The sequence below is a fragment of the Phocoena phocoena genome, chromosome 3, assembly GCF_963924675.1.
Source record: "Phocoena phocoena chromosome 3, mPhoPho1.1, whole genome shotgun sequence".
NCBI classification, from domain to species: Eukaryota; Metazoa; Chordata; class Mammalia; order Artiodactyla; family Phocoenidae; genus Phocoena; species Phocoena phocoena.
This window is the reverse complement of record NC_089221.1, coordinates 27,984,512-27,997,208: the sequence shown is the minus strand read 5'-3', so window position 1 is coordinate 27,997,208 and position 12,697 is coordinate 27,984,512. Positions and strand designations below refer to the sequence as shown.

The 12,697-nt window shown below is 43.5% G+C and overlaps 1 protein-coding gene across 1 annotated transcript in view; it reads left to right on the top strand.

Moving 5' to 3' along the window:
• The window catches only part of ADAMTS12 (ADAM metallopeptidase with thrombospondin type 1 motif 12), a 388,886-nt gene that overhangs the window by 297,276 nt on the left and 78,913 nt on the right, over positions 1-12,697 (top strand). The window contains 1 exon segment of the mRNA XM_065874119.1: positions 3,186-3,312. Within this exon segment, the coding sequence (XP_065730191.1) occupies positions 3,186-3,312 (127 nt within the window).

Sequence of the window (12,697 nt, the reverse complement as noted above, 5' to 3'; positions counted from 1 at the left end):
AAATTTAGTATAGTAAAACAACTGTCATTTTACTATGCTCCTGGTCAGAAATTTAGACAGAATGCAATGGGGATGGTGTGTCTTAGCTTCACAATGTTTGGCATCTCACCTAGGAAGACCTAGATGGTTAAGAATGACTCAGATGCCTGGGAGCTGGAGTCATCTGTAGGCGTCTGTGCTCAGATGACTGGCACCTGGGCTGGATGGCTCACTGGGGACTGTCAACTGGAGCACCTACACCTGGCCTCTCCAAGGGTGTAGGCTTCTTACCCCATGGCAGCGGAGGCTCCTGAGAGTGACAGATCTGAAAGAATCGGATAGAAGCTGCATGGTCTTTTATGACCTAGCCTCTGAATTCACACAACTTCATTTCTGCATTCAGTCCCAGGCCAGGGTAACTAGACTCCGTGTCATGATGGAGTGATATCATGGTCACGTTGTAGAAGAACATGCCAGATGAGAGATTATTGTTGCAGCCATCTTTGGAAAATACAACTTGTCATATTCACATTTACTAAGGCAATATGAACTAATAATTTTGAAACTTTCTGACAATAGTTGCAACAAACTATTTTCCAAGTTAATGGTAAAATTACATTAACCAGAATCCTCTTATTAGCCAATGTTTTCAATGATTAAAGTTTATCTTCCCTTCATGGATTATAGATTTTTAAATGTGGAAGACACTCCCAGAAATCAACTAGCTCAGCATCCTGCCCTTAACCAGTCTGAATGTCATTATTCTCATTTTCCTGCAGTTAGCCAAGTGATTGGGTAGAAGGAAAAGTAGACACTAGAACCCAGGACCCTTGGATTTTATTTATTTAACCAGAATTTGATAAGGAATGAAATTATAGATTAAATTTTACCAAATGAACCCACAAGCATCAAAGTAGAGGCAGAAGCACCTGGCCAGGTATTGTGTTCCTATAACACGGGAGAAATCAATCTTCTGAGCTGGAGCCCCTCAATGGAGGGTTTGGGCTTAGCTTTGTATGTGTCAAGTGAGAACTCAAGAGCTAGAAGAATAGAAGATTAGTGGTCACCACGACCGTTAATCCCAACAGAAAAACCCTGACACGTTGCTATTAATTTTCCTCCGTGCACTTGGCAGCATCTGCCTGGCCCGTCCATCCGTTCTTCTGGCTGCTGGTCCAGCAGATCGACCCATGAAATGTTATTAACTTCCTGGTGGAGACTTTTTATAATGTTCTGTGCCCTCCTACTACTTCTGGAGTCAAGCCCTGAGTATGCTTATCTTTGCTATCCATGCGCAGAAACAAGGCTTTTGGGGGATGTTTCCAACCTCTGAGAGTCACCTGACAGTTGCCTTTTATTTTTGACATCAAGCATTTGCCAAACTACCCAAAGTTCTAATGAAACGTCTAAGAGCTAAGCTTTTTCTTTTTTCTCTTCTATGATGGCAGATAGACGTCAGCTTTTCTGGCTTCAACCATTTTGGTCTCCACTCCACTCATATTGTCTAAGACTTCTCTGTAGGTGTTCATGTCTTTCCAGACAATGACTCACTCATTATGCCATGAAAGTTTCTTTCATAATGTTGCTTCCAGCTGTTCGTAGTGCTTTATTTATATGACAAAAGAAAAAGAACACGTAGTCTATCAGTTGAGAAAGCCTGAGTGGTTGAAAAGTTACCTATCTCTTTACAAGAATAAAATAACATTAATTTAACAGTAAAATATTGTTGATTTATTTTAAAGGCTTCACTTACTGTTCTGCAACTCCCTCTGACATTTTTAAATGGCGAGATGCAGTGTCCGGCACCTGAGTATGCAGCCAGCCCGGGAGACTGGAGGAGTCCGCGTGAGGGAGTGTGAGGCAGTAGGTGGTAGGGGAGCCGCCCCAGTGCAGGTCCCGCCAGCCTTGTGGTTGTGGGGGAGCCCCTCCAGGTCATGGGCGCTAAAGTGAGGAGGTGACTAGCTTATTGGTGCACTCATGGCCTTTCCATTTCTGGGCTTCACCAGTGAGCCTACTCGAGTCCTGGGTGCCCTGAGAGCTCAGGGCGCCCCCACTCCATGCAGACTGATGGCTCCATCCCCAGGGCCTCCGTCTTCAGTCTTCTCACCCAGCCTTGCACATTTCTCATGGGAAGAAGCATTAACCCTCTCCAGAGAGCTGATGACTCTCTTTCCCACTGCCCTTTACCTCCTAGTCTGTGGGGTTCTGGCCACTCCTCTGCGTTCTCTTGCTAATGGTATCCTAGCTGCTAGCAAAGCCACTGGTCCTTTCTTTTCCCTTCTCAACCTATGTGACTTCATTGTGCCTCCGTTTCCTCATCTAATAGCAGTAATGACAGTGTTGACTTCAATGAGCTGTTGTGAGGTTTCAGTCATTATATATCATGGTGGATAATAGGTACTACATTACACACACACACACACACACACACACACACACACACACTTACATATGTATATATATTTGTCTGGGACATATATAGGTAGTCACACACACACATACACAATTTTGAATAGTGCCCTGGGCAAGGCAAGCACCACATGTGTTAACTATTGTTATATATCCAAAGTCACATCCAGCCCACACATGTGCTTTGCTTTCCTGTGGACCTGGCCATTCCCGTGTGCTTCTCTTACTCACTTACTTACCACCCCGATTTCAGAAAGCAGCAGTATTATCAACCCCTGCTATCAAAACCGTCTACTTTAAAAAACATCACCTCTCAAACTTCACAACATTATTTTGAATTTGATTCCTGTCTTTCAGAGTTTATAAACAACTAATATAAAGCTCCCAACTCCTCCATTCCTTCATTAAAATAGTAATGTATGATTGTGTTATAACAACTGGTGATGGTATCTGCTTTCACTATATAAATCTCACCTTGTTTTTTTTCTGTTTTTTTGTGGGGGGGCATATGTGTGTTAGTCTAGTCTCCACAGCTAGATTGTAATCTTTATATTAGACTATATATTAATCTGCCTATATTATCCGTGGTCCTTCCTAAGCAAGATCTTTTCCACCCATTGCCTCCTGCAGCAATAAGTAGAGAGAATAAGAGGTCCCCATTCCTCACCCCTATGTTAAAACCAAATACTTTATGGACAACCTTCCCATCAGCTGTAGGCATGACCAGGGGTCTCACCTGACACTGAGAATGTAGGCTCGGGATTTAATATATGTGAACCGTTCTGCCCGACCCCCAGGTATACGCCGCCAGACTGCCCATTGCGTGAAGAAGGGTCGTGGGATGGTGAAAGCTACGTTCTGTGACCCAGAAACACAACCCAATGGGAGACAGAAGAAGTGCCATGAAAAGGATTGTCCACCCAGGTAAGCGTCGGTAACCACTGGAGATCTGTGTGTCTGCCTGCAGTGGTGGCTGGTTTAACAGTAATCCAGGGCTCGGTGCTGCAAGAGGGCTGTGTGGCTTTGTTATTAGAATAAATGCAAGAAAGCTGTCACAAGTTTCTGTGGCTATGCTGTTGGAACCTGTGACAAGCTGTGAAGGAGACATTTTCTCCCCAGAGAGCAGTATTTCTTACAAAGCTTGTGTGATCTGTGTTTAATTATTTGGTAAGACTTAAGTCCCAAAGCGCTGTTGAAGAGAATGGTATGTAAATCATCCAAAAATTCTTTAGCTAATTGGGCTTGGCTCTTCCAAGAGCACTTACCAAGCAGTGCAACAGAAGCTTCTAGATAACATGCTGACACGTTCAGGTCGCTGCCTGGAAGAGTGGACTTACAGACCAGGCTTTGTCCACCTCAGCGCTGCTGCATTTGGGGCTGGATAATTCTTTGTTGTAGGAGCTGTCCTGTGCATTGCAGAATGCTTAGCAACATCCCTGGCCTGTGTCTATTTAGATGTTTGTAGCACTCCATCTTCCCCACCCAGGTTGTGACAACCATAAATGTCTCCAAACATTTTTTGCTAAGTGTCTCCTGGGGGCACAATCACCCTTGGTTGAGAACCACTGTTATACAGGTATTCACTTGCTCCTAATCGTATTGGTTCAAGATTCTAGAAGGTAGCTGGGATGTTAGCTGGGGAAGAGGAAGAAAGAGAGAGAGAGAGAGAGAAAGGAAACAGAGAGGAAAGGAAAGAAAGAATTAATTCTGGGGAGTGTCTTCATTCTCTCTTGTCCTTAAACAGGATGTAGTTCGGTTGCAGATTCCATCAGGCATTCATTCCAGTCCCAAGAAGACATATTAAGAAGAGTTTAGTTTAACAGAAGGGAGCCAGTTGGCATAATCAATCTACCAAGTGACAGGCTGAATTCTAAAGAAGAGCTGGAAGAATGGGATAAATGCCAGAGAACTAGGTCAAAAAGAAGTGTCTAGACAAGTCAGTTAAGTCAAACAGTGTCAGTCTCTTATAGGCCCAAACAGCGAGGTGCCAGAGGCCAGGGAATTCTCATCTCAGAGTCAGGTTGATTCTCTATCCAGTTCTGTGGTTTCTTCCAGGTACAAAGTGGGCTGTGAGGTCCAGAGCTGGACCCCACCTCCACTGAGGCAGGACAGAGCTGCTGCTCTTCCCTGTAACTCTCTTGCTGGGAAGAACTAGGGACTTGAGCACGGGATTTGGCCCCTCTAGGTTTTGTATGTAATTGCAGTTTCTATAAATCCTTCTTAGGGAAGAACGAGCCAGGAAAGAGGAATGTTTCCTATCGCTAGCCTTATCTAATCAATAGCCTATCACGCCACAGAGCTTATGGGCTTCCAGCATACTTAGTCTCCCTCAGAGTTAAAGACTGTCATCAGTCACTTCCTTTTGCCCTCACTAGCTGACTACCAGTACATACACGCCTGGGATTCTCACCTCACTTTTCAAAGCCACCCTCCCTGGTGAGTGGCTACCTTTTTAAAACCACAGCTGTTTATTTCTTGAAGCTAATTTCATCCCTGGGGTTCAGGTTCTCATTTTTATTACTTTACTTAGTCTGCCTGGGCCTTAATATTACCAGCAAATATTTGTTAAGCATTCATTATTTTCCATGAGAGATACGACAGTGATAATAACCATGTAACAGTTACCATTTACTGAGCACTGTGATATTGTGATATAATAAGAGATATGGGGCTTCCCTGGCGGCGCAGTGGTTGAGAGTCCGCCTGCCAATGCAGGGGACACAGGTTCGTGCCCTGGTCCGGGAAGATCCCACATGCCACAGAGCGGCTGGGCCCGTGAGCCACGGGCGTTGAGCCTGCGCGTCCGGAGCCTGTGCCCCGCAACGGGAGAGGCCACAACAGTGAGAGGCCCGCGTACCACAAAAAAAAAAAAATAAGAGATATGTGTCTGGGTACCTGGTTCCAGGCAGACCTCCTAATACTCAAGGCTAACTAGCTCTAAGCCTGCAGCAGGTCGACGTACAGCAAACTACTCAAAGAGGCATGTACCTCACTCCTTTCTCAATCTGTGTCTGAGGAAAAGCGAGCACTCTGCTAGGTGTGGTGGGCACCAGAAGATTTTGATTCGGGTGCTCACTTGCTGGGGCCAAGTTATAGCTGGGGATATTAGCCGTATCCATAAAAGAAACACGGTCAAAGAAGAGTGTGGATTGAAGATTGTAGCAGCTCTCTATTTTAGAAGAGACATCAATCGGTATCTGACATTTTCTTATTCACCTGTAGCTAAAATCTTGGCTTCACTATTTTCAGAATTCAGAATTCAGTTGCCATAGGGTGGTTATGTTTACGTACCTCTGCACTCTAATTACAGAACTTTCTAGTTGAAGGTGACTCTATAATAAGATACAACCAGTGCTAGGGACTTCCCTGGTGGCGCAGTGGTTAAGAAGCCGCCTGCCAATGCAGGGTACACAGGTTCGAGCCCTGGTCCGGGAAGATCCCCCATGCTGCAGAGCAACTAAGCCCTTGCACCACAACTACTGAAGCCCATGTGCCCAGAGCCCGTGCTCCACAGCAAGAGAATCCACCACAATGAGAAGCCCATGCACTGCAACGAAGAGTAGCCCCCGTTCACTGCAACTGGAGAAAGCCCACGCACAACAATGAAGACCCAATGCAGCCAAAAATAAATAAATAAATAAATTTATTTTTTAAAAAAAGATACAACCAGGGCTAGAAGGAGACAGATACTGGGGCAAGAGTCCAGAGGCTGGCAGACAGGAGATGAGCTGAGGCTGAAGCCTGGTAGACACAGAGGAGGAGTTTTGATAGAGGAATTCTTAAATGATACAGGCTGAGCTCTGGGGACTTGAAGTTGGCCCTGAGTGTAGTCATATGGTGGCTAAAGACTAACCCCCAAGATATCCACATCCTGGTCCCTAGAATCTGCAAGTGTTACCTTATTTAGAAAAAGGGTCTTTGCAGGTGTGATTAAGTTAAAGGGTCTTGAAATGAGATTATGCTGGATTACCCACTTGGGCCCTAAATTCCAACACAGTGTCCTTATAGGAGAGTCAGAGGGAACTTTCTCTCTCTCTCTCTCTCTCTCTCACACACACACACACACACACACACACACACACACGAGAAACAATATGAAGTTGGAGCAGAAAGATTTGAAGACACTGGCCTAAAGATTGAAGTGATGGGCCACAAGCCAGGGAGTGCTGGCAGCCTACAGAGATTGAAAAGAGACAAGGAACGGATCTTCCCTAGAGCCTTCGAAGGGAGTACAGCCCTGCCAAAGCCTTGACTTCATCCCAGTAATACTGACTTGGATGTCTGGCCTCCAGAACTATAAGAAACTAGATTTCTGTTGTTTTCAGCCACCAGGTTGGTGGTGGTTTGTTACAGCAGCCCTAGGAAACTAACACAGGCAGCATACTAATTAATGTAAGCATAATGTAAAAGCAGGGGGAGAGCAGAGGCAATCCTTCCACCAAGTCATAGAAGCACCAAAACTTGGAAAACCATGTGATTAGGGTTTCCTCAGAGCATATGGCAAAGGATTTTCTGAAGTAACACAAATATGTCACTTCCTAAGGAAGCTAACAGCCAGGAGGGCTACGTGAGATACACGCACACCAGCAAGACGGAGCTGTTGCTGTCAGGGCTCAGCAGGCAGGCACCTGGATGCCTTCCTAATGCCTTCCCTGCTCATCGTTGTCTATGGTCCCTGTCCTCCCTGGGGCTTTGTGGTTACCTCACATCTCTCTATCTCTCAGTTCTAAGAGCGGCATTGTTAGAACAAGGTAAACGATACTTTGGGTTTTTGTTTTCCTGGAAGGCTTCCTAAGCTGAGTACATGGATGCAGTTTGTTGATTCAGAGCAAAATTTTGGAATGGACCAATTACACAACCCCTTCCCACAAAATCAGTAATGAAGCCCCGGCAGTTAGAATGGAAGTGCTGATGGCCACAAATGCCTGGAACCAGGTTACCAGGCAGTCACTGTGCTGTCCCAATCAGCACAAATGTGACATCCGGTGCCCAGGTTTTCTTGGTGAGCTGGTGATCATTTTTGCAGCTGCTGCTTCTGCCGTTCTACACCACTGTACTTCCAGGGAGGAAAACAATCCATCCTATTTCCAGTTTCTGCTGCTGTGTTGGAAACATAATTTCCTCCGATTCTCTCTAAACAATTTGAAGATTATACTTATGGAAGAAGAACAAAGTACATGCAATTTGACAAGTTTTTTAAATCCTTATTATTTGGTAGCATTTTTGTGTTGATTTCTCTCTGTCTGGTATCTATTTCCCAAGTTCTGGGTTTCTTGAGTTTCTGGACATGATTAATGCGTGGGCTTCAGCTTGCGATACTTCAAGATCAACAAATTAGCAGATCGAGCCTGAATTTACCCAGTTCAGACCTCAGGCTAAAGGCACAGCCTTCAGAGACGGATATTAATGATCCCAATAGTGGTGGTGTTTTTTTTTTAATTTTATAATTAATTTATTTTTATTATTATATTTTTATTTTTGGCTGCGTTGGGTCTTCATTGCTGTGCGTGGGCTAATCTTCATTGCGGTGCATGGGCTTCTCACCGCAGTGGCTTCCCTTGTTGCGGAGCACGGGCTCTAGGCATGCGGTCTTCAGTAGTCGTGGCACGTGGGCTCAGTAGTTGTGGCTCGCGGGCTTCAGAGCACAGGCTTAGTAGTTGTGGCACACGGGCTTAGTTGTTCCACAGCATGTAGTATTTTCCTGGACCAGGGATTGAACCCATGTCCCCTGCATTGACAGGTGGATTCTCAACCACTGGACCACCAGGGAAGTCCCCCAGTAGTGGTTTTTTAACACTGGAAAGTAAAATGTATGCCCTTGTTTGTTTTTTTTTATATATATACTGAAGGTGATACACACACCACACACACAAAATTACATGCATACATACATACATTTATGTTTAATATTTATGGTACCTGTACTTGACCCCAGCTAGCTAATTTTATTGAAATTTCATCTTTAATATTTATTTGTCCTAGTGTTGTATATGTGTTCTTTTCCCTGAATCTGTATTTGTTTATTTAATGCATCTGGACTAAATCTTTATCAAAATAACAACTGGCAAATTCACCTATGGTGCTTCTCTTAGGTAGTTCATTTCTGTTGAAATAGATAAGGCTCTGTAACTTGGTTAGAGATATTTGACTCCTGAAAATATTAAGTAAATACAGCACATAACAGGTACAATTTCTGAAAATGCATTCTGAAGTAGCATATGATAAGCTACATAGAATGCCAGGGAATATTCCAACATAATGGTTAATTTACAGAAGTCCTTCTTACTTATGATTGCATTTCAGCTTCCCAAAAGATTCATGATAAAGTCAGGGCGTAGAGGGTGGTTAGTATTCCCAGGTGGTACAGAGGTAACTAACAATTTTTAAGAACCCACTATTTTTACTTTTTTCTTTTGCTTTATTTATTTACTTTTTTATTGATGAACCTACATTGACATATCATAATTACCCAAAGTCTATAGTTTACCATAGGGTTCTCACTCTTGGTGGTGTACATTCTATGGGTTTTGACAAATATATAATGACATGTACCCATCATTATGTTATCATACAGAGCATTTTCACTACCTAAAACTCCTCTGTGCTTTGCCTATTCATCTCTACTTCCCTCCTTTGGCAACCACTGATCGTTTTACTGTCTCCATAGTTTTGCCTTTTCCAGAATGCCATATAATGGGAATCATACAGTATATAACCTTTCAAATTGTCTTCTTTCACTGAGTAATATGCATTTAAGGTTTCGCTGTGTCTTTTTTTTTTTTTGCGGTACGCGGGCCTCTCACCGTTGTGGCCTCTCCCGTTGCGGAGCACAGGCCCCGGACGCGCAGGCTCAGCGGCCATGGCTCACGGGCCCAGCCGCTCTGTGGCATGTGGGATCTTCCCGGACCGGGGCACGAACCCGCATCCCCCACATCGGCAGGCAGACTCTCAACCACCGCACCTCCAGGGAAGCCCTCGCTGTGTCTTTTGATGGTTTGATAGCTCATTGCTTTCTAGTGTGAATAGTATTCCATTGTCTGGATGGAATATCCATTCACTTTCTGAAGGACATCTTGGTTGCTTCCAAGCTTTGGCAATTATGAGTAAAGCTACTGTAAATATCCATATGCAGGTTTTTGGGTGAACAAAAAGTTTTCAGCTCCTCTGGGTAAATACCAAGGAGCGTGATTTCTGGATTGAGAACCCATTCTGTTTCAAGCTCTTTCCATATTACCAAACAATTTATTCACGTTAGCAATCCTGATTGGTAGATACTTTTATGTCATTGTACAGATGAGGACACTAAAGTCTTCACAAAAATTTTCCCAAGTCACTTAACAATAAGTGGTAGAGTCTAGATTTGAACCTAGATTGGTCTACTGAGAATTCTATGCTGGTGCTAGTACACCATGTTGCTGCCCAGGATCTCAGGATGAACAGGTTCTGGTAAAATCAGATTCCCAAAATTTACAATACTTCTCACACATTAAAACACAATGAAAATGTTATAAACAAGCAGAAAGTTCTAACTTCAAAGCTAAATCATGCCTGCAAACTCACAAGGGGAGTAAAGAATGGAAATTAAGTTGATTTGCTTTTTTAAAGAATAAATAATAAATGTCAATGGCTGTGTTAATGTTATTTGTCTTTGAAAGCTTAGTCCAGTAGTCTCCTTGGATATGAATTTCAAGTTGCAATATCTTCCTCTATCACCTAATTTTCATGCTATCCGAAAAGTTCATACCCATCATTCAGAGCTGTCATTTCCCCCTCCTAAAATGATTTCATGTGTAATATTTAATCTTTTATTTCTGGTTTATTGTCCTTCAGTAAAAATTTGTCTCTACATCCAATTTGGACATTCTGTGTTCTTTCCCAAATGGTTACTTAAGACAGATTTTAAAGATTTAATAAAAGCTTCTGGTAATCTAAACATAAGAAATATGTGTTGGGAACTTCCCTGGTGGTGCAGTGGTTAAGAATCCACCTGCCAATGCAGGGGACACGGGTTCGATCCCTGGTCCAGGAAGATCCCACATGCCGCGGAGCAGCTAAGCCTGTGAGCCACAACTACTGAGCCCATGCGCCACAACTACTGAAGCCTGCACGCCCTAGAGCCCGCGCGCCGCAACTAGTGTGGTCTGCGTGCCGCAACTGCCAAGCCCGCGTGCTGCAACTACTGAAGCCTGCGTGCCTAGAGCCCAGGCTCTGCAACAAGAGAAGCCATGGCAATGAGAAGCCCGCACACTGCAGCGAAGAGTAGCCCCCGCTCCCTGCAACTAGAGAAAGCCCACGCATGGCAGCAAAGACCCAACGTAGCCAAAAAATTAAAATTAAAATGGAAATAAAGAAATAAGTGTTATATGGTCAGTGGCTTTCAGAATGAAAGTCTTGTTCAGCACACTCCAGGATGGGATAGCCTGTCAAGAAAGAAATTCTTTGGAATTGAAAGTGTATCTGACTCCAGAAAGAGGTCATTTGAGTCTCTTCTTTATATGGACCTCTCTCTGAACTTTGGTTTACAACAAAGTAAAGCTCTGCTAGCCTACAGCTATGATGGTGCCCAGCATATCCAAATGCTCCATAAACTCCAACTCCATAAACTCTTTCCACCCTGACAGCTTCATGTAGGTTTCAATGCCAAAAGAATGGCTCATGATTTAAATCCAGGTTTCTCAGCCTCAGCACTAGAGCCACTCTGGGCTGGATAATTCTTTGCCGTGGGGGGTGTCCTGTGCATTGTAGGATATTTTGCAGCATCCCTGTTCTCTGCCCACTAGAGGTGTGCCAAGAGCACACCTCCACCCTCATTTGTGACAACCAAAAATGTCTTCAGACATTCCCAAATGTCCCCTGGGGAGGTGGCTGTGGGACTCTCCATTGGTTGAGAACCACCCATCTAAATGAAAGGAATGGGCTCACTGAGACTGGGAAAAGTCCATGAGAGGTGGGAGAGGAATGAGCATGGTGTGCATGGGAGACAACAAGAAAGCTAGAGAAAATGAGGTGGAAGGAACAGGATACGGTGAGAATCTGGATACACTGTGTATAAGGATCAAGGAAGCAATAGTGCCTGTATTGTAGTAACGATTGTTATGTTGGAATGTGGAATGCCAATTGAATTGGATTTGGGGATGTACGTAAGTGCTATTAGGGAAAAGATTAGTACAAAGATAGTAATTATAAAAATTGATATTTTTAAGGAAATTACTATTCTGAGCAAGAGTTTAACAAATTCAGATTAGGACTTTCAGTTTTCTGAGTAATGAGTTAGAAAGAGTTAATTTTTGTAGCTTATTGGTTTATTGGTAGTCAGAGCTTCCTGAGCAAGCACTGGTATGGGTGTGGGTAGAAGATACAGATCTTTGTACTTGATTTCCAAACTATAGTAAACTTTTCTAGGGCAACTACAGGTTCTTTGAGGGTCTCGACACACACATACACACACTTCTGTATTACACATAATTCATACTAAAACCACAGTGTCCATTTTTTGGGGTAGGAAAATTTAAAGATAAACAACCAAATCCATTTATTTGGTATCATAACACCAGTGGTCTCTAATCCTGACTTCATATGAAAGTCATCGAAGAACCCTTAAAAAACACTGATACCTTGGCCCTATGCCCAAGAGATTCTGGCCATCCAGTATAGCAATGGGGCCTGAACACTGATAACTTTTTTAAAGCTCTCCAGGTGATGGTACAGTGAGAATCACTGATAGAGCCCCAGTCCTTAGGACTTTTACAAAGTAAATGGAATGATAAGATTGACTAATTATAGAGACGAACGAACAATCCAAGACAATGCATGATCAATTATCCAATTGTACGTTAGGTCTGACAGGTGTCATGGACTTTTTGGCAAGAGAAAAATCAATGGCAAAAATGGAAAAAGTCAAGTTGTTGTTGATTCTATGCTGATGAAACCAGAAAGGTTGTCTTATTGGGGGTGAATAAATGGGTGCGCTTGGCCTTTTGTCCTGCTGAGTTATGTTATATTGTCCTTCTCACCAATCACTCAGAGCATGTAAACAGTCTTCTGTTATAAATCTCCCAGAAGAGGTGTGGTTATGGCAGACACTGAAAACAATGAGATGGACAACAGAGAACAATTTGGCAATAGCTCCTGAGTTCTGAGCCTGGAAAATAAAGAGGATGGGTTTCGCTTTAAACTAGGGACAAACATATGCAAGATGTCCTCAGGAGACTGTGGAGGAAATTTCAGAAAGAGAACCAAGGAAGTCTGTTATCACCTTGCGGTGACATAGCAGAAAGCCTTGTAGCAAGTAACTAGATAAATTAGACTT